Here is a 27513-nt window from a genome sequence, read left to right on the forward strand (position 1 = left end):
TCGCCGAAGGGGATTGTAATGCGTAAACAGGATTAACTCTCTCTCCTCCAGCTGCGCGGATCGGCCCGCGGCCTGCGGGCCGCAGTGAGCCCCATGGGTGCGAGGAGCGCGCGGCTCGGGGTGTGGGGGGTGTGGGAGCACCGGACCTCGGAGCTGTCCCTGGGGCCCGCTTCTTCGCCGAGGGGGGCTGGGGACCACAGCCTGCGGAGCTGCTCCTGGGAAGCCGGGGCTGACGGCCGCGACGGCTCGGGCTCCTAGCGGCAGCCTCGGCTCCGCCACCTCCCTCTCCCTCCCCGCGCTTCCTCTCCGCCCACCGCGCTCCAGCCGCCCGGTCGCCGCCGGCTCAGTCCTCCGCCCCCCGGAGCCGCCGCGCCCGCCCGCGCCCAGCCATGGGAGACCTGCCGGGCCTCGTGCGCCTCTCCATCGCCCTGCGCATCCAGCCGAACGACGGCCCGGTTTTCTACAAGGTGGACGGACAGCGCTTCGGCCAGAACCGCACCATCAAGCTGCTCACGGGCTCCTCCTACAAGGTGGAGGTGAAGATTAAGCCCACCACGCTGCAGGTCGAGTGAGTGCGGGCGCGCGCCGCGGCTGACCGGCCCGGCTTGGGATACGCTGGGTGGAACGAGGCCCCCGGGACAGCCAGAGCCTCTCCCGGGCACCTCTTACCTCTTACCTCGCCCGGAGGGCCCAGGAGGTTTTGTTGGGGGGAGGTATGAGGTCAGCTGTCTGCTCCCTAGGTCATCTCCTTCGCTATTCTCGCTTCCCTCCACGCCTCGAAGGGTGAAGTGTTTTAAACTGCAACTGGAAGCTAGGGGATTGGGGCTTTTCCTTGTAAATTTCTCATCCTTTCTGTCCAGCCATTGATGCGGACCCTCAGGCGGCCGGGGTGGGGCGGAGGGGAGAAGCTCGCCTTGGGCTTCGCCTACCGCAATTCCTGTTCATCTCCGCCGGGTTCTGCGAGACTGAAGGAAGGAGAAAGGCTGAGTAATGAGGCATAAAATTGGGGGTGGCTGATTCTTGGGGCTTCTTGAGGATGCTCGCCACTCATCCATCAGCCATTATGAGCCTGGAACCCCGGGGCTGGAAGAGGAAGGCGGAGGGCAGCCTTCCCCGCTTAGGCCTAGTTTCCTTTGCCTGGTGTGTTTCTTTTTCTCCTGAATTGTCTGTTCAGCCTGGTGATGGGATTAGCAACATCCTTACAACAAAAGGATGGTGGTGTGTGTGTATCTGTGTGTGTGTCTGTGTGTGGCAGAAACCGTCTCATCTCTGCTATCAGAGGTTGATGTATCCAGTAAACCTCGGGCTAGAAAGTCAGCGTAGAAGGGTGCAGGAACTTATGGGGAAGTATCCTTTACCATAAGAGGTGGAGTCCTTTACCTCTCAGCTTCTACCTAAGCATGGTGTGAAGTCTATTGTGGAAAGAGGAAAGAAACCACTCCGTATTGTATCTGCTACCATTTACTGAGCTCAGAAGGTGGGGTGGAAAGGGCTGATAGCTTAAGTCTCCCCCAGTAGACCTTAATTCAAAAGTTGTATTGGCCAGTAGACTTTAATTCAACAAAGTTGTACTGGCCTTCTAGGTGCCAGGCTCCAGTTGAAAGACCTAGAATCAAACCTGGGTTGATTCTGATGCTCTTGGTCCATTTACTTGTCAGCATACCCAGCAGCTCCAAGCATCCATTATCCTCACATTTCCCAGTGTTCTGTGCATCTAGATATGATCTAGACTTTTCCTTTCCCTTCTTTCCTGGCAAACCCTTCTACCAAGTTACCTGGTCTAGTTCCCTCAGGATAGTTCTCTATTTTTCAAGTTAATCTAAAAACAAATTTGTGTTAATAATAAAACTTTTTTTTCTTTTTACACTTTAATTTTATCAAAGTGCTTTAATGCCCTAAGCAGTGGTTCTCAAACCTGAGTGTACATGAGAATCACCTGGAGGGCTCTTTAAAACACAGATGACTGAACCTCACCTTAAGTAGATGTAGTAAACTCTAGCACTAGAGTGGAGCTTAAGAATTTGCTTTCTGATAGGTTGGCAGGTGATACTGACACTGCTGGTCCAGGGATGACACTTCAAGAACCATTACCCTAACATGCAGTGAGAATTTTTGGTATATGCCTGGCTTGAGGAAGAGTACCCCCCAAATCATGGGACCCCTAATGTTCTGTTGTTGGAACAGAAAAAAAATTTATTAGAGAACTCATTCAATGGTTCTGAATTATACCTGTGCATTAGAATCACCTCTGCAATGTTAAAATAAATTTACAAATGCTCAAACCACACCCCAAGCCAAGTGTTTGAGATAGGCTGGGTATAGCTAGATTTTTAAAAGTTCCACGAATGAGAACCTAAAGAGGAAGACCATTGACAGAATCTGACTTAGCCTTGTATAAGTATTCTAGATGAGAATACTCATGCCAGTCCAGAGAGATTAAGCAGTTGATCTAGGTTCACATGACTGGTTAGTTGGAAAAGACAAGCTCGCTTAAGTTTCAGAACTTTCTATCACACCACAGTGTCTCTGTTAGCCAACCCTGTATGGTTTCTGCCCAGGGTTATGGTCCAGACCAGAATAGGGTGCCTAAGCTAATTTCTACCAAATATGATCAACTCAAGTCCATTGCAGGAACATTTCCATTGGTGGTGTGGTTGTCCCACTGGAACTGAAGTCTAAAGAGCCCGATGGGGACAGAATCGTATATACAGGAATATATGACACGGAAGGTGTGGCCCCAACCAAGAGTGGAGAACGGCAGCCCATCCAGATCACCATGCCGGTAAGGTCTACTTGGGAGTGTTGGGGTATGATGCCAAAGCAAATGGAAACCATGTAAAAGAAAATAATCACTATTTTCCCTTAAGAAAGGATATAAAATCAAATATTATGAAATGTTATATCAGCTCATAGTTTCATATATTTGTTCATAATGTCCCAGTTGTTGTTTTAGTCTCTAAGTCATGTCCAGTTCTTTCGTGACTCCATGAACTATAGCCTGCCAGGTTCCTCTGTCTATGGGATTTCCCAGACAAGAACACTGGAGTGAGTTGCCATTTCCGTCTCCAGTGCATGAAAGTGAAAGTGAAGTCTCTCAGTCGTGTCTGACTCTTAGCGACCTCATGGACTGCAGCCTACCAGGCTCCTCCATCCATGGGATTTTCTAGGCAAGAGTACTGGAGTAGGGTGCCATTGCCTTCTCCGTTTAGTCTCTAAGTCATGTCCAATTCTTTTGTGATCCCATGGACTATGGACAAGAATACTGGAGCAGGTTGCCATTTCCTTTGCCAGAGGATCTTCCCAACCCAAGGATCAAACCCACATCTCCTGCATTGGCAGACAGATTCTATATCACTGAGCCACCTGGGAAGCCCAGTGTCTCAGTACAGTTAATTAAATAATCCATGCTTCTCCATGATCAGTTTTATAGTAATTTCTTTGTGGCAAAAATTTAATTCTCTCCCTACATTTTTGTTCTCTGTTCCATTGATCTGCCTATACTTATGCCACTACTGCATTGTTTTAAATGCATTGTTTTTACAGTACATGTTTGTGTATTTTATAATTGGCCACCTTACTGAACTTGCTTACTAAAATTCTTCATTCAATGATCTTGGATTTTTGAGATAGTCATAATCTATTAATTCATATAATTGCGTCATTTTCTGGGGTTTTTTTTCCTGCCCTTATTGCATTGGCAAATATTTCTAGAATAATGTTTTCTACTAATAGTAGTAATCGTTATCTCCAACGTTTCACTATTAGATATACTGCTGGTTTCAAATATTTATCTTGTTAAAGCATCCTTTTTCTGGTTCATTAAGAGATAATTGGGAGATGTGTTGAATTTCATTTCATTCCTTTACCCATCTATGGAAATAATTTGAAATCCTAAACTTCTCTTCATTTCTTAAAAGAAATCCTACTTAATGTCACTTATCATTTTTAATATGTTGTTAAACTGAAAATGCTAATATTTAAGGGTTTTAATTTTTAATTTTATTTTTTTTTGTTTGGCTGATTTATCAGCAAATATGTAAAGACTTCCTCTATATATCAGGCATTGGGAGAAGAGTGGTAAACAGAATAGATATCCCTGGCTTCACAGGGCTTCTAATCTAGAGGAGGAAAACATACTTTACACAAGATCATCAATAATAAAGTAGATAATTATTATTGTACAAAATGTACTAAAAAAGTAGTGGTGCCTTTGGGACATATACCAGGGGTCTTAGTCTAGCCCAAGATTTAAGGGATGGCTTTCTTAAGAGCTGAGAGAAGAGGGAACACTTGAGGGAAAAGGAGCTACAAAGATCAACAGCTGGAGGAGAGCAAAATGTGTTTCAAGGAAAGAGTAGCCCCAGCATAGCTTGAGCAGACAGTGAGGTAGAGACTGACTTAAGATTAAGATGGATTTAACCCAACATTGTAAATCAACTATATTCCAATAAAAATTTTTTTAAAAAAAGATTAAACTGGAGAGGTAAATAGAGTTTAGATGTTACAGGGCCCGCTTATTGAATTTATCTTCATGCCTCTGGGAATCCACTGAAGGTCTGTAAGTCAACTTTGGTATGCAATTTACATGCAAATTGTATGTAAATATATTAATAAACCAATTTAAATTGTACAGTAACATAGATTTTGATTAGTGTATAATCACCACCCCGATAAAAATATAGAACATTTCTGGTCATCCTGAAAATTTCCTCCATGCCTATCTGTAGTCAGTGCCCCCAGTCTTAGCCACTCTGAGCTTTTTGTCTCAATAACTGTTATAATGGTTCTAGAATTTCATGTAAATAGAATCATAGCGTTGTGCCTGATTTCTTTGACTTAGCATTATGTTGTAGTATAATGTTTTTGTATAAGTAGTTGGTTCCTTTTTTTCCTTTTCATGGTAAGGATATACAAGAGTTTATTTATCCCTTTACCAATAAATGAACAGCTGGGTTGTTTGCAGCCTTTGGAGTTATAAATAAAATTGCTATGAATATTTGAGTATGAGTCTTAAAGTGAGCATGTTTTCATTTCTCTTGAGTAAATACCTAAGAGGAGATTTAACAGATCACATGGTAAGTATACATTTAACCATATAAGAAATATCCCGATTGTTGTACCATTTCATATTTTTACCAGCAATGTATAAGAATTTTAGTTACTTTACACACTTAATTATATCAGTCTTTTAAGTTTGGAAATGCCAAAGACCTACAAGAGCTAAAACATTTTATTTTATGATCTATATTGTAGTCTTTAAGTTGGATAGCCTAAATCTTTCAGCTTTGTTTATTCAAAGTCATTTTGACTATTCTAGGCCCTTGGCATTGTTATACAGATTTTAGCATGAACTTCTCAGTTCATTCTCCAGTTCTCTAAGAACTGGAATATGAATTGGGTTTGCAAATTGGGCAGTTTGGAAAGATCTGACACTTTAATATTGAGTCTTCTGATAGATGAATATATCTGCTTATTTAGGTCTTTCTCTCTATAATGCGTTACAGTGTTTCCTGTACAGACTTTATACATATGTTGTTAAATTTTTCATTAAGTATTTCATATTTAAACACTATTATATATGGTGGTTTACTATTTATAGAAATAAAATTGATTTTTTTCTATATTCATCTTGAATTCTGAGGCTTTGCTAATCTCACTTATTAATCCTGATAGTTGTTCGGGATTTTTTTTGTAGAACACTTAAGCTTTTCCATGTTTGATATAATGTCTTCTGCAAATAAAAAGTTTTTCTTCTTCTTTTTCAATTCATCTTCGTTTTATTTCTGTCATGATGGCAATGCCTAGGACCTCCAGTTTGATGCTAAGTAGAATTGATGAGGGAGAAGGCAGTGGCACCCGACTCTAGTACTCTTGCCTGGAAAATCCCATGGATGGAGAAGCTTGGTGGGCTGCAGTCCGTGGGGTCACTAAGAGTCAGACACGATTGAGTGACTTCACTGTCACTTTTCACTTTCATGCATTGGAGAAGGAAATGGCAACCCACTCCAGTGTTCTTGCCTGGAGAATCCCAGGGACGGGGGAGCCTGGTGGGCTGCCATCTATGGGGTCGCACAGAGTCGGACACGACTGGAGTGACTTAGCAGCAGCAGCAGAATTAATGAGAGTGGACATCTTTGTTCCTTAATCACAGGAAGAAGGCATTCAATTTTCAACACTAAGTACAATGTTAGCTGTAGGGTATTTTATTTAATGCCTGTTATCAGGTTAATGAAGTTCCCTTCTGTCACTAATTTACTGACATGTGTCGTATGTTTTCAAATATTCTTTCTTTACCTACTGGGATGATCATATAATGTCTTTTTTATTCTCTAGTAGATTTTATTGTTTATTCAATGTTGAAACAACTTTGAGTTATTGAATACTAGGATAAATACCAATTGGTCAATGGTATGTTCCGTGTATATATGACTGGATTTGATTCACTAACATTTTATTGAGGATTTTACATCTGTGTTCCTGAGAAATATTGGTCTGTGGTTTTCTTTTTTTGTATTGTCATTGTCTAGTTTTGGTATAAGAATAATAAAATTATTTGAAAGTTGTTCACTCTTCTGTTTTCTGGAAGAGTTTATATTATTATTTATTTAATGTTGGATAGAATTCACCAATAAAGGCATGCATTTCATTTTGTTTAAAGGTTTTTAGTTACAAATTCAACTTCCTTCTTTGATAACGGGCTATTCAGGTTTTATTTCTTGAGTTAATGTTTGTGATTTGTCTTTGATATCATTCGTTTATTTCAACTAAATTGTCAAATTTGTTGGCACAAAGTTGTTGGTAATAATCTCCCACCATTCTTTGATGTGTTAGGATCTCTAATAATGTCCACTCATTCTTTATGTTTATAATTTGCATTCCTCCCTTATCCCCAACAGTCTAGCTAGAGATTTACCAATTTTATTGGCTTTTTCAAAAACCCAGTTTTGTTTTCATATGCTTCACTGACCCATTTTTCTGTTTCATTGATTTCTAATCCTATCTTAAGTATCTCTTTCTTTTGCTTGGATTAAAATATTTTAATTTAGGTTATACACACAGAGAATTTGAGTCTATAAATTAATGTTCTTACCAAATTTGAGTTATTTTTAATTTTTATTTTGCCTCAAATTCTTTTCAGCTTTATTCCCTCCCTTTCTTGTAGCGCTTCAATTACACATTGGAGAGTTTGGTATTATCCTTCAGGTCTTTAAGGTCTTGTTCAATTTTCTTTTATGGATCTCCAAATTAGATAATTTCTATTGATGTATACTCAAGTTCACTGTTTTTTTTCATCTGCCCCAATTTACTCATGCTTGTTTTCTGATTTTTTTTTCCTATCATTATATTTTTCAGTTCTAGAATTTTTATCTGTATTTTCTATAGTTTCCATTTCTCAAGGTTCCTTATGTGTTTGCCCATTTTGACCATATACCCCTTTACCTCTTTGAGCATATTTATAATTGCTGGTCTGAAATATTTATTTGGTAAATCTAGTATCTAGCCCCATTTAGAGCAGGAATGACTTTTTTCCTGAATATGGGTCATGCTTTCCTATTTTGTTACTTGTTTGATAATATTTGATTAGAAACTAAACATTATAGATGGTATATTATTGATTTTAGTTTACTTTATTCTTCTGAGGATTATTCTCTTTTTGACTTACATTCCTGGACTGAAGCTGCAAATTCTGTCTGTCCAGCAGGATAGCAGCTGAAATCTCTGCTTAATTTTTTTCGGCTTCCAGTTGCTGCTTTTCTAGCCTGGTCCCCTTTGTTCTAGTGGAGTTTAGCAGTCAGCTAAGGAATTGGACAGTTTATACTAAGATTTTGATATCCATCCACCCTGAGGTTCCTCTAAATTTCCAGTTTCTCTGCCAGTCCTGAGCCCTTTGCTTTGGTACTTTGAAGCCATTAAGGCTTCAACTTCTCAGGTTTGGGAATGCATTCAATTAAAAAAAAAAAAGGCAGCAAAGTTCCAAATCTTATTCAGCATAACTTTCTCTTTCAAGAATAGACGCTTCACTTAGATGAAATCAACCCTGCTAACACCCTGATCTGGGACATCTGAGGAGCCTGGTGTCCTATAGTCCATGGGGTCGCAGAAGAGTCAGACGCGACTTAGCGACTAAACCACCACCAACCTCTTGAACTATGAAACAATAAACTTCTGTTGTTTGGTGGGGGGAAATAGACTCTTTACTGGTTTGTCTGCTTTTTCAAGCGGGAAAAACCCCCTCCCAGCAGCCTAGACGTGTGATTAGCCTGTAGAATTATGGCGTAGTCATAGTCAGATTTTGAGTCTCACCTCTTCTGCAGCTCTCTTGCTTCCAGGATTTTCTCCCTAAATTTCCAGCTGCTCTTCCAGCCCAGAACCCTCTTCTCCCTTTTCCAGTAGATAATACTGCTATTTTCTTCTTCCAGAACTGCCTGGGATTGGGGAGCATCCTCAGGCAAAAAACCACAGGGACAGTTTTTAATAGTTAGAGTTGAGATCATGGATGTGAGAGTTGGACTGTGAAGAAAGCTGATCGCCGAAGAATCGATGCTTTTGAACTGTGGTGTTGGAGAAGACACTTGAGAGTCTCTTATACTGCAAGGAGATCCAACCAGTCCATTCTAAAGGAGATCAATCCTGGGTGTTCATTGGAGGGACTGATGCTAAAGCTGAAACTGCAATACTTTGGTCACCTCATGCGACGAGTTGACTCACTGGAAAAGACTCTGATGCTGGGAAAGGTTGGGGGCGGGAGGAGATGGGGACGATGGAGAATGAGATGGCTGGATGGCATCACCGACTCTGTGGACATGAGTTTGAGTGAACTCCGGGATTTGGTGGTAGACAGGGAGGCCTGGCGTGCTGTGATTCACGGGGTCGCAGAGAGTCGGACACGACTGAGCGACTGAACTGAACTGAACTGAGATCCTTCAAGAGGAACTCTGATTTCTGTCTTGCTTTCAGTTGCTTTTTAAAGGCATCAAATAGCTTTTGTTTACATTTTATCAGATTTTATAATTCTCTTTGTAAGTTTCATCCAACAGTTCCACCCCACTATTATCACCATTTAAAAAAAACATTTCAATGTAGGACTTCCATTTCCTGGTAATGGTGATAAGATTTGCCAGTTGTTAAAAATCAGTCTAGTAGCAATGTGTAGATTAGAAGGGGAAAAGGGCAAAGGACAGAAGGTCTTCACAGTTTAAGATGGGGTGTTAGAATTAATCACTTTATAAAATGAATTGGGCACATTTTCATAGTTTGTGCTCTGAAACTGTTTACATGGTGTATGATTTCGTTGTTATTTGAGAGTCTGACAGAATTTCCCCATAAAAGTCAGGATCCAAAGTAAAGATATTTGGAAAGAATATCCATAACTTTCAACTTAGTCCGTAAGTTTGCCTTTGGAGAGGCTTTGAAGATTTTATTGAGTCCGTTTTAGTTGGTTTTCTGAGAAAACCATCCATTTCTACAGAAACACATATTTTTAGACTTCTAAAAAAATATTTGAAGATCACATATCCAGTTAAGGGCTGGTGGATCAAATAAATTTCTTTTGTATCAAAGAAATATCCTTCTATTCTAGTGTATCAAGAATAGCATATATATCAATAATTAGAGTTAAAGGAATGATTAACTGGAAGCAGAATTGCAGATGCTTATGACTTACAGTGTTGTATTAATTTCTTCTGTACAGCCAAGTTACTCAGTCATATATGTTGATATTTTCCAGAAAATCCTGGAAAATCCTGGAAGACTGTATATATGTAGTCTTTTTCATAGTCTTTTCCATTATGGTTTGTCATAAAATATTGAACATAGTTCCCTGTGCTATACAGTATGACCTTGTTGTTGTTTTTCTATCCTATATATAATAGTTTGCCTCTGCTAATCCCAAACTTCCTTTCCTTCCCTCCCCTACTCTCTCCCTGCCTTGGCAACCACAAGTGTGTTGCCTATATCTGTGAGTCTGTTTTTGTTTCATAGATATGTTGATTTGTATAGTATTTTAGATTCCACATGTAAGTGATATCATATGGTATTTGTCTTTTTCTTTCTGACTTACTTTGCTTAGTATGATAATCTCTAGGTCTATCCAAGTTGCTGCAAATGGCATTATTTCATTCTTTTTGATAGCTGAGTAATATTCCATTGTACGTATACACCACATCTTCTTTATCCATTCATCTGTCAAAGGACATTTAGGTTGTTTCCATGTCTTGGCTAAATGGTGCTGCTTGAACATAGGGATGCATGTATCTTTTAAAACTTTACTTTTGTCTGGGCATATGCCCAGGAGTGGGATTGCTGAATCATATGGCAACTCTATTTTTAGTTTTTTGGGGGAACCTCCATACTGTTTTCCATAATGTCTGCACCAATTTACATTCCCACCAATGGTGTACAGATCTCCGCCCTTTGTCCAGCATTTGTTATTTGTAGACCTTTTAATGATAGCCATTCTGACTGGTGTGAGGTGGTAGCTCATTGTAGCTTTGATTTGCATTTCTCTAATAGTGATGTTGAGCATCTTTTCATGTGCCTATTGGCCATCTATCAGAATTCTAATGAGAGCTCAAAAGGCCAGTGAGCTGACTTTAAATTGTTCATTCTTTCACTGAACTGGTACTGAGCACTGGGTCAGGTACAGAGGAAGTCACAGTAGATGAGACTATATCCCATTCCAGGTGGTCACAGGACAGGAGAGGAGACCTCCCCTCCCCACCTTCTCCCTGGAGCCAGTATGGGCTGAGGGGAGCAGAGCTATAACTTCCTCTGGTTTTAAAAGGGTGTGGAGTCACACTTCTTTTGCTGTAAGTGTAAAAAGAACACTAGGGAGACCGACTAACAAGCAATTTAGAACTTGGTTAAAAACTTAATTGGATTTGTAAACTAAGAACATCTACATTATTTTGAATGAGACTAAAACACAGTATTTTTTTTAATGTGAGTATAATTTAAACATATCCATAAAAAGAAATATTTTATTACTCACAGTAAGTCTGGATTGCCTGTCCAGGTACCTGCTAAAAGGCTGGAAAGCTTTTAAGTTACTCAATGCCTTTGGGGTGTATTGTGGGGAAAAGAATCTCTACACTCTAACTCAAGAATCCTGAGTTCCATCTGTAAAGCCTAGATTCTTCCATATAATTCCACTCTAGAAGAAGCAGGTGATTGATAGTCGAATGTTCCAGCAGTGATCACATAGCGTTAGGTTTGAGCATTGGCTGTGCATTTGTGTTTTATTTGTAGTAGTCTGATTCTCAGGAAAACAATGGAAATTAGAGGTTTTCTGATTATGTCAGCAGCTCTGGTATTAAATTAAAATGTTCATTCTAGTGGTGAAGCTTTCAGCTAGTTTCATCATTATCCTGTGACATTTTTAAGTTACCATTCAGTTCAGTTCAGTCGCTCAGTCGTGTCCGACTCTCTGCGACCCCATGAATCACAGCACGCCAGGCCTCCCTGTCCATCACCAACTCCCGGAGTTCACTCAAACTCATGTCCACAGAGTCGGTGATGCCATCCAGCCATCTCATTCTCTGTCATCCCCTTCTCCTCCCGCCCCCAACCTTTCCCAGCATCAGAGTCTTTTCCAGTGAGTCAACTCGTCGCATGAGGTGGCCAAAGTATTGCAGTTTCAGCTTCAGCATCAGTCCTTCCAATGAACACCCAGGATTGATCTCCTCTAGAATGGACTGGTTGGATCTCCTTGCAGTCCAAGGGACTCTCAAGAGTCTTCTCCAACACCACAGTTCAAAAGCATCAATTCTTCGGCGATCAGCTTTCTTCACAGTCCAACTCTCACATCCATACATGACCACGGGAAAAACCATAGCCTTGACTAGACGGACCTTGGTTGGCAAAGTAATGTCTCTGCTTTTTAATGTACTATCTAGGTTGGTCATAACTTTCCTTCCAAGGAGTAAGCGTCTTTTAATTTCATGGCTGCAGTCATCATCCGCAGTGATTTTGGAGCCCAAAAACATAAAGTCTGGCACTGTTTCCACTGTTTTTCCATCTATTTCCCATGTTACCATTATTATGACTCAAATTTTAAAAATTGTAGACATACCATATTCTCACAGGCAACATCAAAACCTTGAACTATCCAGGTAAATACAGTCAGTTAAGCAGCAAGTTCCTGGATTATTAAATTTGCATACTTTATCAAGGGAAACATCAGTGGTGTGGGTGCCTGAGGAAACCTCTAGAATATCAGAATTAAAACTGGAAGTTATGAAGGTATTAGGATGCCATCTTCTTCTATAATTAACTGTGTGTTAGTCCCTCAGTTGAAACCCCATGGACTGTAGTCTGCCAGGTTCCTCTGTCCATGGGATTCTCCAGGCAAGAATACTGGAGTGGGTTGCCACTCCCTTCTCCAGGAGATCTTGACCCAGGTCTTCTGCATTACAGACAATTCTCTATCATCTGAGCCATGAGGGAAGCCCCATAATTAACTGTGATCCCAGGCAGTGGGATCCCAGACTTAACTCAGTGGACCTGTTTCTTTAATACAAATAGGTGAATTCTACTCTTTGATCACTAAGACCACTGTCAGCCCTAACATGGTATAAAAATTATAAACTTACCCTTAGGGTATGATACTAGTTATTTGCTGAAGAAATCAGATTCTCAAATACTATCATTTAGGATGACACCAACTAGGACTGAAATCCAACAAATCCATATAGGATTCCTTTCCGGTTGGGTACAGGCATGCCGAGAAGTATGGCAATGCATCCCAGCATCTCAAGGGATTTGCATGTTTCTTTAAAAAACTGTGAGATATCAAGACAAGATTCAGAAATATGAGCAAACTTTTAAAGCACCGGTAATCCCTACATTTTGATTTGGTTCATTTTCAGATTAACTTCCACATAAATACATTCTATAGTTGTAATCATTTTTAATATATATTGTCCATATACATATTTAAAAATTTTTAATGGTAATATAAGATTCTATCACAATGTATCATGATTAGACTTACCCAGATATTAGATATATTGATTGTCCCATCATAAAAAGTACTATAATGTAAAATTTTATATATGTTTATACATACATATATATATATACACATACATATATATATATATATATATATATATATATATATATATATATATATATGCACCTCAATCTGAGTAAAAATATTTGGTCAAAAGAACTGAATCTTTAAGGCTGTTCTCCAATATGGCATTTTGGTGTTTTTTTTTTTTAACTTATACGTACTATTTTACAATGTTACTAGAATGAGGAAGCCTACTGACTTTGTTATAATTATGACATTACTGAGAATTACTTCAAATGTAATAGATTTTCTAGTTTACTTTTCACTATCACAAGAATGAACATTTCTACATGTCAATTTAATTTTGTTTCTTCTATACATTGTTCTTTCATGTTTTGTCAATGCTTCTGTTGGAAATTATTTTTTTAAATCACAGACTCCTAATACGGAAAAAAATCTGTCATATCTATCCTATTTCTCTTGCTTTATTTTATTTTCCATTGTGTAGAAATACAATTACACTAAAATTTTTCATATTTTGATTTCTTCTTTTAAAATGAAGAAGGTTATTTTTTCATAGTCAACAGTCTATTTTGGCTTTCCCATAATTTTAGATTTTATGTGATTTAACTTTCCTCTAATTCAAACTTGATTTATGTTTATACTGTACATCATTTCCAAAAGCAGAGCTATAACTTTCCAGAATGGTATTTCACATTTTATGAGTCCAAGCGGTAAAGCCTAGGTCCTTAAATGTAATTTCTACTCTAGAAGAAGCAGGTGATTGATTGTTCCAACAATGATCATACAGATTTTGGTTTGTGCATTGGCCATGCATCTGTATTTTATCAGTGATAGGCTGATTCAATTACAGTTGAAATTAGAATTATTATTAACTGAAATTAGAAGTTTTCCTGATCAAGTAAGCAGCTGAAATGTTAAGTGAAAATTTCATTTTAGTGATGAAAGCCTTGCATATGCTTTAACACTATCCTATGACAAAACTTTTGTCAGGCTTAAATATTATACATTGCTGACACAACCACTTACACAAGTAATAAGGAAGTCTTGAGATATCCAGGTAAAGTCAATTCATCAAGTAGGTGAAGCTAGCAAGGAAAGCTGAATTAAAGGTACACCAGAACAACTTCTTATAAGTCTAAGGTTACCTCAAGATAGTTTCTCAGATTTTTAAACATTGGATAAATGATGCTAGGATAATTGGCTATCGGGGAGGTTCTGTTCTTCTTTCCTGATGCCTTTCCTTCTTTCCTGATCAAAAAATATTTCAGATGGATTATGAGATTATCTCTAATGCATCAACTTTGTAAAAAAAATCAAAATGAAAAGAATGTATCTAAACCTAAAAGAAATGGAAGAAATCCAAAGGTAAAAATGGAAGAAATCCAAAGATTAAAAATGGAAAACTCTGATTACATAAATGTAGATTTCCTGTTAAATGTTGTAAACAAGTTAAATTAATTTTTTCTTAAAAGGCAATTTAAACTAAAAGGCAAATGATACTTGGTGACACGTGAAAAGCTTGTTTATAACATGGATGGTTAAGCAATGTTGCCTCGATTTACCACTGCCTGTGCAAACAATGCTGCAGCCCTGAAGCTGAACTCAGGATGTTATCAAATGCCATCTGACTTAGATTAGTGGCATTGATCTCTTTATTCACATAATTCCAGAGGCCCTGGTACAAGGAGTTAATGAATGATACCCAACTCTAGGGTCTTCCCTGACAGCTCAGTGGTAAAGAACCTGCCTGCCAGTACAGGAGACAGAGGGGATGTGGGTTCCATCCCTGGGTGGGGAAGATCCCCTAAAGAAGGAAATGGCAACCCACTCCATTATCCTCCCTGGGAAATCCCACAGACAGAGGAGCCTGGTGGAGGGCTACAGTCCATGGAGTCATAAAAGAGTTGGGCATGGCTTAGTGACTAAAGAACACCACCCAACTCTAAAAGCTCTCCACCCCATTTTAAAGAGTATTGCTGAGTAGTATTTTAATGGGACTAATTCTCCACTTAGTCCCTTCAAGGAGAGAGCTCAAAGGGAGATTCTGTCTGCATTATGATAGTCATCACATTATTCTCCCTTTTGTTTGGCGCTCTTGGACAGGAGACTGGGGGGAGTTTGGAGGAATGAGGCAAGCAGTACATGAGCTTGTTGTGAGCCTGTGTTTTGCCGGAAGGTGGCCTTACACATGCATTCCCAAACGTAAAATGCGTTCCTCATGTCAACTCTTTCTAATATTTTGGCACAATCTGTTACTTCATTTATAAAGAATTCTTAGAAACCAGTAAGGAAGAGAACCTTACTGGACATAGGAAATTGAAGGAGAAGGACATGGGAAATTGAAAAATAAGTGAAAAAATAAAGAGGCAATTCACAAAGGAATGCAAATCATCAATAAATATTAAAAAGTGACAATTTTACTATTGATAAATATATATATATATAAATAATACAAAGCCAATTTTCACCCACAAAATTGGCCAAATAGTAAAAATAATACTGCTAATTCAGTGCTAGTGTATTTCTTTATGAAATATGATTTACTCTGAATTGATTTTGGGTCCTGCAAACTTGCTGAATTTACTTGTTAATTGCTTCATAATTTTTGCACACATATTTTTATCGTGAATTGAAAGTTTTGTTTCCCTTTTTCCCCCTCTTGCCTTAAGATACTGACTTAGGGCCACTGATACAGTGCTGAACAGGAATAGAAGCAACTGCTCTCCTTGCCTTATTTCCATCATATAGGGAAAGAACTCGGTTCACTTAACATTGAAGGTGATGTTAGCTGTTGTTTTTTTCTTGATGGTCCTTAATCAGACTGAAGAACTTTTCTTCTATTCCTAGTTTGCTGAGAGTTTTTATTATATATATGATAATAAAGTATAAGGATGATAAAAGGTATAAATAAGGATGGTATAAGTTTAAATAAGGTATAAGGATGTTGAATTATCACATGTCCTTTCTGCATTTATTGATATGATTGCATAGCGTTTCTCCTTTATTTTGTTAAAATGGCAAATTACATGGATTTTCAAATATTGAACCATCCTTGAGTTCTGAGGATAAACTTCCAATGTAATATCCTTATGTATTGCTGGATTTGATTTACTAATATTTCAGGCAAATAAAATTATATGTATGTTTTATGCATAAATCCACGAGGAATTTTTGCCTGCAACTTTCCTCTACCCATAATATCCTGGTCAGGTTTTGGTATCAGGGTAACAGTGGCTTCACAAAATGAGTTGAGAAGTATTCCTTCCTCTGTTACATAGAATCAGTATTTTCCCCTTAAGTGTATGAATTTATCAATTTTCAGCCACTGAGCCTGAAATTGTCTTCCTGGGAAGAATTTTAATTACAAATTCAAGTTCTTTAGTAGTTAGAGATTTAGTGATAGTTTGTGTCTTCCAAAGAATTTGTACATTTGTATAACGAAGATCATGGCATCTGGTCCCATCACTTCATGGGAAATAGATGGGGAAACAGTGGAAGCAGTGTCACACTTTATTTTTTGGGGCTCCAAAATCACTGCAGATGCTGATTGCAGCCAGGAAATTAAAAGACACTTACTCCTTGGAAGAAAAGTTATGACCAACCTAGATAGCATATTAAAAAGCAGAGACATTACTTTGCCAACCAAGGTCTGTCTAGTCAAGGCTATGGTTTTTCCCGTGGTCATGTATGGATGTGAGAGTTGGACTGTGAAGAAAGCTGATCGCCGAAGAATTGATGCTTTTGAACTGTGGTGCTGGAGAAGACTCTTGAGAGTCCCTTGGACTGCAAGGAGGTCCAACCAGTCCATTCTAGAGGAGATCAATCCTGGGTGTTCATTGGAAGGACTGATGCTTAAGCTGAAACTCCAATACTTTGGCCACCTCATGCGATGAGTTGACTCACTGGAAAAGAGTCTGAAACTGGGAGGGATTGGGGGTGGGAGGAGACAGGGACGACAGAGAATGAGATGGCTGGATGGCATCACCGACTCGATGGACATGAGTTTGAGTGAACTCCGGGAGTTGGTGATAGACAGGGAGGCCTGGCGTGCTGTGATTCATGGGGTCACAAAGAGTCGGACACGACTGAGCAACTGAACTGAATTGAACTGATACCAAATGTATTGGTATATGTTGTTATTTAGTCTCTAAGTTGTGGCCAACACTTTTGCAGCCCAATGGGCTGCACCCTGCCAGGCTCCTCGGTCCTTGAGATTTCCTAAGCAAGGATACTGGAGTGGGTTGCCATTGCCTCCTCCCAGGGATCTTCCCAGTGCAGGGATTGAACCCATGTCTCCTGCATTGGCAGGCAGATTTTTTACCACTGAGCCACCAGGGAAGCCCATATTGGTATATAAGGATCCCATGTTGTTACTAATATAGGATCAATAGTGATAGCATCTTTCATTCCTAATATTGGTAATTTGCTTTCTTTTTCCTGCTCAGTTTTGCCGAGATTTATCAATTTTAAAGATAGTTTTTAAAGAAGATTTTAGTTTCATCAGTTTTTCTTTAGTGTTTTTCCTTTTTCGTTTCATTGGTTTCTGCTCTTTATTGCTTTTCTTCTTCTTACTACTATACTAGCTAAAATTAAAAGAACTCCAACAGCTTTTGGAGAGAATGTATCAATAGAACAACTGAAACTCATTTTGCTGGTGGGAAAGTTAAATGGCACAATCACTTTGGAAAAATTTAACAATTTCTTATGAAGTTAAGCATACTTATAAGGCTTAGAACTTTTAACCCTATCTATTCAGCTAAGAGAAATGGAAAATAAGGATTTACTAATAAAACTTCAGACGGTACAGGAATAGAGATGTTTGGAATCCAGTAGGAACTGGTAGGTCATACCACAGTAAAAGTCATAGATGCTTATTTTGTACTGGATTTGTTTACTAATGAAGTAACATCATGTCTCTATCAATACAATAAGTTCATTCTGTGCTCCTAAGTCAATGAATTTCTGCGTCACTTTATTCTTGATGAATTTCACATGTCACTGGTGAAACTGAGTAGAATGGTGAAGAGAAATACTCTGGGGATTCTAGATCATATCGTTGTAAGACCATCACAGAAATTGTTTAAAACAAATTCTTCAGGACTTCCTTGGTGGTAGTGATTAAATAGCTGCCTTCCAATTTAGGAGACATGAGTTCAATCCCCAATCCAGGAAGATTCCACGTGCTATGGGGCAACTAAGCCCACGTGCTACAATTACTAAACCCACACTCTAGAGCCCATGAGCCACAACTCCTGAACCCGCACCACTACCAAGCCCAAGTGCTGTAACTGTTGTTGCCTGGAGCCTTTTGTGCCTGAAGCCTTTTCTCTCCAACAGGAGAAGCCACCACAATGAGAAGCCCATGTACCGCAACTGGAGAGTAGCCCCTGCTCTCCACAACTGGGGAAAGCCTGCACAGAGTAACAAAGACCCAGCACAACAGAAAAAAAATTTTAATAAAATATTTACTGTTTATTAACAAGTCAGGATTCCTCACTTGTTACTGAGGACAACAAATGAGTCTGCTCTCCTTAGAATCTGGTGGGTTCCCCTTCACATTGGTTGTGAAATAAAAGTGTACCAAGGCTTATAACTTGTAAGAACACTAAAGTAAATAAAATGTTCAGGTATATAGTAGAGTGTCAGTTTCAGAATGTGATAGACTGGGTGGCTTAAACACCAGATATTTATTTCTCACAGTTCTGGAGGCCGAAAATCCAAGATCAAGGTGCCAGCAGACCTGGTGTCTGATGAGAACACTTCCTGATTCATAGATAGCTTCTTTCTTACCGTGTTCTCACATGAAGGAAGGGAGAAACAGATCATCCCTCTCATGTCTATTTTTATAAGGGCACTAATCCTATCATGAGGGCTTCATCTTCCCGCCATAATTACTTCTGGAGGATCCCACTCCAGATACCATCACTGGGGATTTAGGCTTCACCATATGAATTTTGGGGAGATACAGTCTGTAGTGGCATCCTAAAATATTCTACACATGACAATTCATAGATGTTCTTCTCATTCAGGGAGAAAAAAGAGACACTGTTCAGTAGCTTGTAGCTCATTTGCTTGTACACTGGTTATCATTTTCTAGATGAAAATTAAGAAACCTCGGTTCTTGACTTGCTCCTACCACTAGCTGGCTGCACAGCTAGTGGTACTAGAGCTAGTGAGTACTAGAGTAACTCACTTAACCTCTCTGAATTAGTTCTTTCATCCACAAAATGGAGATGTTAAAACCAGTCACAAGACGAAATGAGATAAATGATAGTAGTTGTGTATTTTAAAAAAGAGAGCTATTAAATGCACAGAATTATACTGTGTCTAATTGCATCACTGGGGAGCTTGCCTGGGTAAATTTTCCTTGGAAGGCACAGATGGGTTGGGAGCGGGTAGAGAGCTGTGTGGTTGTTTCTGTTCTTCAAAAGCAATGTCAGCTTTGAAGACCCCATCTGTTCTTAGCCAGAACAGAAGAAACCCTGAGTTAGGTAGAGATGGCCAGGAAATAGAGCTCCAGAAGGAAGAATAGAAAGAGCGCTTATGAGAAGTTAAAACAATTAATATGTGGGAGAGAGGAAAATATATGCCTAGTCAGCAGCAGTTAAGTTTACTATAACATGACTTTGAATCCAACACTAATAAAAGAGGAAGCAGAAGTTTTAGCTGTGACTTGCTGTCAACATATTTCTGTTTTGGTTTACTGTTACTGAGAATTCTTGGATGGAGACTTTCTTAGCTGTAAGGTTACTCAGATATAAGTGTACTGCCTTAAGGGCTTTCATTTTTGTTTACTGCCTGTGGTCATAATCATCTTTGTTTGTTTTTATGACTAACTTTTATTTATATCTATTTCCAAAAAGGCCTCAGTATTGTTTCTCCCACTTACCTAACCTTGTTTCAAGCTGCTCCTGCGAAAGTTTAGTTGGTGTTTATAAAATATTTTTATAACTTAATTCAGTTGCACTTAAAATGTACCGTATCCTACATTGGTCAAAAATAATAGTAAGTCATCTCGGTGATTTGTAAAATGAGATATCAGTTTATTATTACCACTTAAGGGTGGTATTATAAACAAAGTTGTACTGTTTTCATTAGCATATATGTATCCTTAATAGATTTTATTAAATCCCTAGGGTTTGAGGGATATTCGTGTTAATTTTTCAGGGGTGATAGATCCATTTCACCATTTAAAATATTCTTTCTGCTTATAAGAGTAACATGTTTATTGCAGAAAATCTAAGTAGAAAGATAGAAAAAGTTTATTTTGGGAACTATTGTTAATATTTTTCCATTTTCTTTTCTCTACACATCTTAGTGTATTTGAGCTCATTTTCTTCCATCTTTTTTCTGTTAACATCGTTTTAATCATTTTCTGTCATCATTAAAACTAAATTCCTGGGCTTCCCTGGTGGCTCAGTGGTGAAGAACCCACCTGCCAATGCAGAAGACACAGTTTCAATCCCTGATGCGGAAAGATTCGACATGCCACTGGACAGCTAAGCCCGTGTGCCACAACCCCTGAGTCTGCTCTCTAGAGCCCACTGATCACAACTACTGAGCCCATGCACTGCAACTACTGAAGCCCGCATGCCTCAGAGCACATGCTCCCCACCAAGGAGCCACCGCAGTAAGAAGTTTGGGTACCAAAACCAAAGCATAGCCCCCACTCACCACAACTAGAGAAAAACCTGCACAACAGCGAAGACCCAGCACAGCCAAAACTAAATAAATAATCCATTAAAAAAAAGCCAAAAACCTAAATTTCTGTTTAGTGGTTATACATATTCAGAGTACAGATATACCACCATTTTTCATAATACTTTCCTGAAGTTTTAGGCTTAAATTGCTTCTGGTATTTGAAAATGTTTGCTCAGTTGATAGGTGAACAAGTTACAAAACTCTGAAAGTTTGTATTTCTTTAATTACAAATACTACATTTGAATATTTTTCAGAGTTAACCAATTTTTTAAATGAACTGTTCAGTTTTATCCAAATATTCTTAGTAGTTCTTAACATATTTTATGTTAAGGATGTTAGCTATTTGGTAAAACTTGTAAATACAATTTGGCTTAACATTTTTTCTGATTATAAAGTAAAATTTGATCATTAAATCTTTAAAGTACCAATAAGTACATAGAAGAAAATGAAACTTATCCCATCAGCATTAACATGTATACTTTTTTAATTTAATTTATTTATTGACTGCACTGGGTCTTCGTTGCTGCATGCAGGCTTTCTCTAGTTGCGGAGAGTGGGGACTCCTTTCTAGCTGTGGTGCATGGGCTTCGCATTGCTGTGACTTCTCTTGTTGCAGAGCCTAGGTTCTAGGCGCATGGGCTTCAGGAGTTGTGGCCCCCGGCTCAGCAGTCGCTTCTCACAGGCTCTAGAGCACAGGCTCATTAGTTATGGCATGTGGGCTTAGTTGCTCCACAGCATGTGGAATCTTCCTGGACTAGGGACCGATCTCATATCCCTACACTGGCCGGCGGATTCTTAACCACTGGACCACCAGGAAAATCTGTAACATGTATAATTTTAATGAAATTAATGCTAGACAGTCTTGTTAGTACTCTGCTTAGTTCAGGTAACAATACAGAATAATAGAAATTTTTTATTTAAATATTTACATTTAGAATTGTTATATAGTATTCCACTATATAGATATGCCATAATTAAGGATGAAAATTTAGTATTCAGTTTTTCACTATTCTGAACACTGTGATGTCAAGATAAATTATAAGTGAAATTGCTATACCCAAGTATGTTCACAGCTTTACTTGATACAAATTACCCTTCCAAAAGGCTGTGTAATTCAGTTCGCACTGGCAGGGTTAAGAATACCTGTCTCCTTTGTTGCTCATTAAAAATCAATATTTCTAATTTTTAATCAACTTGGTTGTATAGTTTACATATAATAAATATACCCATTTTAAGTATACTGATCAATGAGTTTTAACAAACACATACATGTGCTCTTGTAACCACCACCCCAATCAAGATGTAAAATGTTTCCGTCACCTGCAAAAAGTTGCCTCTGGCACATTTTCACCAATCATCTATCCCCTCCTCCTACCTCAGGTAACCTAGGTAACCACAGGTATTTCTTCTCAGCATAGATTATATTCTAGGGCTTCCCTGATGGCTCAGCAGATAAAAAATCCACCTGCAGTGCAGGACACACAAAAGATGCAGTTTCAATTCCTGAGTTAGGGAGATCCCCTGGAGTAGGAACTGGCAACCCACTCCAGTATTCTTGCCTGGAAAACTCCATGGACAGAGGAGCCTGGCATTCTGTCACTATAAACGATATAGATATACATACATATGTACATACATATATGGAATCATATACTATATATATTCTTTGGGGTCTGGATTCTTTTGCTCAGCATGGCTTTGAAATCCAACCTTATTGCTGCCTGAATCAGTATGTTCTATTTTATTGTTAAGTAAAAAGCCTTTTTATATTAATAGATATACCAAAATGTTTCTATCAGCAGGTAAAAGATGGAACATTTGGGTTGATTCCAGTCTAGGGCTTTTGTGAATAAGGCTGCATATTTGTGCACAGGTCTTTAAGTCATGACTTTCTAAAAAGAGAGACTTCGTTTTCTTAGCTGAGAGAAGATTTGTAGACTCGAGGTACATCATCCACTGTTACAAGTCAAGCAAATTTCCCAAAGGCAAGCCAAACCTTGTTTTGGGATCAGATTAACAAGATGAGGCAATGGTGCAGGATATAATTTTGAAAGCATCTTGGAAAGCTATTTGGGAAGCACCTGATCACCCTCCCACTGTGGCAGCCGCAAGCAGAAGGCTCCTATTGCTCACTGCCCTCCCCCCTCCACGTCTTCTGGCTCCTGACAAGTCTAAGAACCCTGCTAAGTCAGTCCCTGTCTTCTCCCATGACAAGGGAGGGTCAGAGGAGAAAATAACAGCAGGCATCATGCTATTTAATGCCAGGTCCCCTAAATAGCTCCAGGAGACGGTGGCAGGGTCAGGCTACCCCACAGGCCACTTGAGCCCCTGCCCAGTGGCCTCTAGGCTATTCCGTACCCTCTTCTCAGCTACATGAGAATTGTGTGCTCATGACTCTGGAGAATTCTCTGCAGTGTTTCCAGGGCCTGTCTTCTGGAAGAAGAAGGCAAATTTCTTAAGAGCAAGGAGCATCCCTTATACAAATTTTTCTATGTGCAAGGCACACAGTAGGTACTCAACTGTGGCTTTGGATAATGTATAATCAAAACCTGAGGCATGGGCATGGCTTATAAACACTCCATAATACTTGAAAGTTAGCATCTTTAACAAGCAAGTGCTTTCAATAAAATAGGTTTTCCTGGAGTTGAAATTAATGATGGGAGGGCAGTTGTATCTTATATTTAGTCATGTTGTACACACGTTATTTTGTACAACTGTTTTTTGAAACAGAAACCAAAAACAATCATTAAACACCATTCCCTCTCTTCTCTTCCCAATCTCCCTTCTGTGGCAAGCTCTGAAATTCTGAGATTCTAAGAGTCGTTTCTAGAACTTAAATTTGGTAAACATATACATTTGGGGAGTTATTTTTATTAATGGCAATATCATAGCAAATGCAATAAGTGTAATGAGAATATGATTTTATAGAAAAATAAATGACTTACAGATAGCTTTTCAGGAAAATCTCTCTTGTAACAAAGGAATATCGTTCGTTAGAGTAAAAGGCCTAAGCTTTTATCACAGGAGCCCGGAGTAATTATCAGTTCAGTTCAGTCGCTCAGTCGTGTCCAACTCCTTGCGACTCCATCAATCACAGCACGCCAGGCCTCCCTGTCCATCACCAACTCTCGGAGTTCACTCAAACTCATGTCCATTGAGTCGGTGATGCCATCCAGCCATCTCATTCTCTGTTATCCCCTTCTCCTCCCGCCCCCAATCCCTCCCAGCATCAGAGTCTTTTCCAGTGAGTCAACTCGTCACATGAGGTGGCCAAAGTATTGGAGTTTAAGCTTTAGCATCAGTCCCTCCAATGAACACCCAGGACTGATCTCCTTTAGAATGGACTGGTTGGATCTTCTTGCAGTCCAAGGGACTCTCAAGAGTCTTCTCCAACACCACAATTCAAAAGCATCAATTCTTCAGCGATCAGCTTTCTTCACAGTCCAACTCTCACATCCATACATGACCATGGGAAAGACCATAGCCTTGACTAGACGGACCTTTGTTGGCAAAGTAATGTCTCTGCTTTTTAATATGCTATCTAGGTTGGTCATAACTTTCCTTCCAAGGAGTAAGCGTCTTTTAATTTCGTGGCTGCAATCAGCATCCACAGTGATTTTGGAGCCCCCAAAAATAAAGTGTGACACTGTTTCCACTGTTTCCCTATCCATTTCCCATGAAGTGATGGGACCAGATGCCATGATCTTTGTTTTCTGAATGTACTGGTTACCAAAACGTGAGGGGCAGAGTGTAGGTAGGAGGAGAGTTAGTCATTGCAAACCTCTTGGTGCAGGAATCCTTTGTTTTTGCAGCAGTCCACATCGGTCAGGTCACAATGTGACTGTAAACCTCCAACAAGATGAATGTCATTCTCTGTTCTGCAACATTTTACCTTTATATGAATAGAAAAGTGTACTCTTAAAAGTCAGAACCTTGAAAATGGGCTATCCTGTGTATTTCAGGTAACATTCTTACCTCAAAGCAAAAACAATAGAATGTGAAGGTTAAAGTAAAAGAAACAGCTCTAATATGGAGTCAGATTTGTTCTTCCCTATTACACCTCTTCCACAAACATCAGCTCTTGTCTATTGCTAGTGGCAGAATGAGTTTTTGATGGGGTGTGTTTCTCTTCCTTTAGTTCACTGACATTGGGACCTTCGAGACGATGTGGCAGGTCAAGTTCTACAATTACCACAAGCGAGATCACTGCCAGTGGGGAAGTCCCTTCTCCGTCATTGAGTACGAATGCAAACCCAATGAGACCCGCAGTCTCATGTGGGTGAATAAGGAGTCCTTCCTCTGAAGATAGCACTTTCTGATGCTGCTGGACAGTCTCTTCAGAAATCCACTTTTAGATAACCCAGCACAAGCCTTCACCGAGGCACACCACACCATTGCTGTGTCCTGTCGGGTGCCAAGGACCCATTAGCCCCGATTATTTTTGAAAGTGTAATTCCCCTCTGATTCAATATCCCTGACAAAAGATTGTGATGTTCCCTGCCCAAGAGGCTCTCTTTCTGTATTCTGTATTGATATCCCTGCCTCCAGTTGTTCTTGGTCACCCTGGTGACCTCTTGGAGGAGCTTCGTGGAATCTGCAGGCCCTGTCCCGCACTTAACTTCTCCACTGATGACTATGCTGTTTTGTTTCCAAGTTGAGTGCTTCCCTCTTTTTTGTTAAATGTTAAATAAAAAATAACAATGTGCGTGGGTTCCATCCCAAGTGTGCTATGGTAACATGTAACTTGCAATGTTTTCCAACTCTCAAAGCAGGCTTTGTGAAAATGTGATGCAAACAACAGTCAATGGGACTCAAGTGTTGTTCTTTCTATAAACAGCTTGGCTTTTTCAGGGAAGGATAATGACAGAAGAAAAGGACAAATGTTTAAGTATTTACAACTTAGTAAAACTCAAGTAATGCATTGTGCTGTGGCCTAGTGGAAGTGGGAAAGAGCCTTGTGTGGACCACTGTTAAGGTGACCAAAAGTGACAAGGTTACCTTTTTGGCAAGTGATTGTGGTGTCCAAACAGGCATACTGATGGCCTCCCTACATTCCCCTTCACTTGAACTTTGTAAAACTGTGTATGGAAATGTAATCAACTTTTGATATTTCTTAATAAAGATATTGAAAATCATCCTTGACTTAGCTTCTTAGTTTGGGCAATATCTGTTCAGCAGGTAGACCTCTGCTTCAGGTCAGCTCTACTAAGACTGTTCCTGAGTCCAAATTGGTACTGCTAACTGCATGACAGGTCAATAAATCAAGAGAAGATGTGTCGGGTCAAAGAATAGAACTTCATTTGGAAAGCCAGCAACCCAAGAAGATGGTGGACTAGTGTCCCAAAGAACCATCTTACCAGTTGAATTCAGGCATCCTTCAGAATACTTAAAAAGGGAGGAAACGTGGCTGGTTGTTGCAAACTTCTTAATGTTGGAGTCGTTTTTCTTGCAGCTGTCTGCATAAGTCAGGTCATAATGTTCCTGTAAACATCCAACAAGACAAATGTTATTCTCTATCTTCTGCAGCCTTTTAATCTCTCTATGATTAGAAAAGTGGTATACTTTTAAAGGTCAGAGCCTTGAGAATGAGCTATCCTGTGTATTTCAGGCCACATTCTTTTACAAAACGTAGAGCCAGCATGAAAAAGCACAGGCAACAGAACACAAAGATTAGAGCTAAAGGAATGGATCCAATATGAAGTCGTTTATTTTTCTCTGTTACAAGATCTCCACCTATGTTGCAAGGCCAGGGGGATATCCTTGGAGTAGAATTAGCACACTTACTCATAGACCAATTCTGACCATTACACAGGGAATACTCCACCTGGCTCCAACAAAGCAAACACAGGCTTGAGTTCTTGGTGATCAATCAAAAAATGTCCCTCCCCCTCTCTCCATTCCTTCTTCCAGGGTGACCAGTTCCCCATCAGCCAGCCATGTAGCTGAGCTGTTTGAGGATGTGACTCTGTAACTGTGCATGTCCATCAAGGTAGAGGCCTCCTTGACTGCTCCCAGACACTGCAAGACACCTGGCACAAAGCCAGTACTCCATGCAGATTGAAGATAAATCTCTAAAAAGCAAAGAACCATTCTCTTGAAAAGTAACTTAATGGAACTTCCCTGACTGTCCAGTGGTTAAGACTCTGTGCTTCTAATGCAGGAGGGCTTGGGCTTGATCCCTGGTCAGAGAATTAGGATCCCACATGCCATGCAGTGTGGCCAAAAAATTTTTTTAAATATATATAAATATATTTGCACATAGACAAGGGAGAAAAGAAAAGTAATTTACCACTTGGTAACAATATTGTAATGTTCACTTGGGAAGCACAAATCCTACTGGGTTGGAAAAAGTTAGTTGGGGATTTGTTTCTTGCTGCCTGTGAACCTCCCATGTAAGAATGAAAAGTGAAAGTCAAAGTCACTCAATCGTGTCCGACTCTATGTAGTCCATGGAATTCTCCAGGCCAGAATACTGGAGTGGGGAGACTTTCCCTTCTCCAGGGGATCTTCCCAATCTAGTGACTGAACCCAGGTCTCTTACATTGCAGGTGGATTCTTTACCAGCTGAGCCACAAGGGAAGCCCAAGAATACTGGAGTGAGTAGCCTATGCCTTCTCCAGGGGATCTTCCCAACCCAGGAATTGAACTGGGGTCTCCTGCATTGCAGGTAGATTCTTTACCAACTGAGCTATCAGGGAAGCCTGGGACTGTTGTAGAAATGAATTTGGAAGACTGGCCCCAGAACCTCTGCACCTGTATGTTACTTACCTGCA

General features: G+C 39.6%; 1 protein-coding gene across 2 annotated transcripts; it reads left to right on the plus strand.

Annotated features, from left to right (window-relative positions):
• Positions 1 to 27513, plus strand: CNRIP1 (cannabinoid receptor interacting protein 1). 2 transcript variants are annotated; one of them, XM_088841290.1, is made up of 3 exons: positions 1 to 568; positions 2632 to 2782; positions 27289 to 27513. In XM_088841290.1, exons 1-3 carry the CDS (start codon positions 390 to 392, stop codon positions 27409 to 27411), a joined length of 453 nt encoding a protein of 150 aa, XP_088697416.1. In that variant the 5' UTR covers positions 1 to 389; the 3' UTR covers positions 27412 to 27513. The 2 variants fall into 2 exon arrangements, with proteins under 2 accessions (XP_088697416.1, XP_055256387.1); XM_055400412.2 differs by lacking the exon at positions 27289 to 27513 and adding an exon at positions 24879 to 25862 and having other exon boundaries at positions 234 to 568.

Source organism: Moschus berezovskii, chromosome 11 (genome assembly GCF_049115385.1).
Source record: "Moschus berezovskii isolate FMDL1 chromosome 11, NW_MosBer_1.0, whole genome shotgun sequence".
Lineage (NCBI taxonomy): Eukaryota > Metazoa > Chordata > Mammalia > Artiodactyla > Moschidae > Moschus > Moschus berezovskii.

Bases quoted from the DNA above. Each gene is read 5' to 3' on its own strand.
- CNRIP1 (XM_055400412.2), top strand. From the start codon at position 390: ATGGGAGACCTGCCGGGCCTCGTGCGCCTCTCCATCGCCCTGCGCATC. The intron at 569-2,631 runs GTGAGTGCGGGC...AGTCCATTGCAG, and splicing joins CCCACCACGCTGCAGGTCGA to GAACATTTCCATTGGTGGTG. The intron at 2,783-24,878 runs GTAAGGTCTACT...CTCTTCCTTTAG, and splicing joins CCATCCAGATCACCATGCCG to TTCACTGACATTGGGACCTT.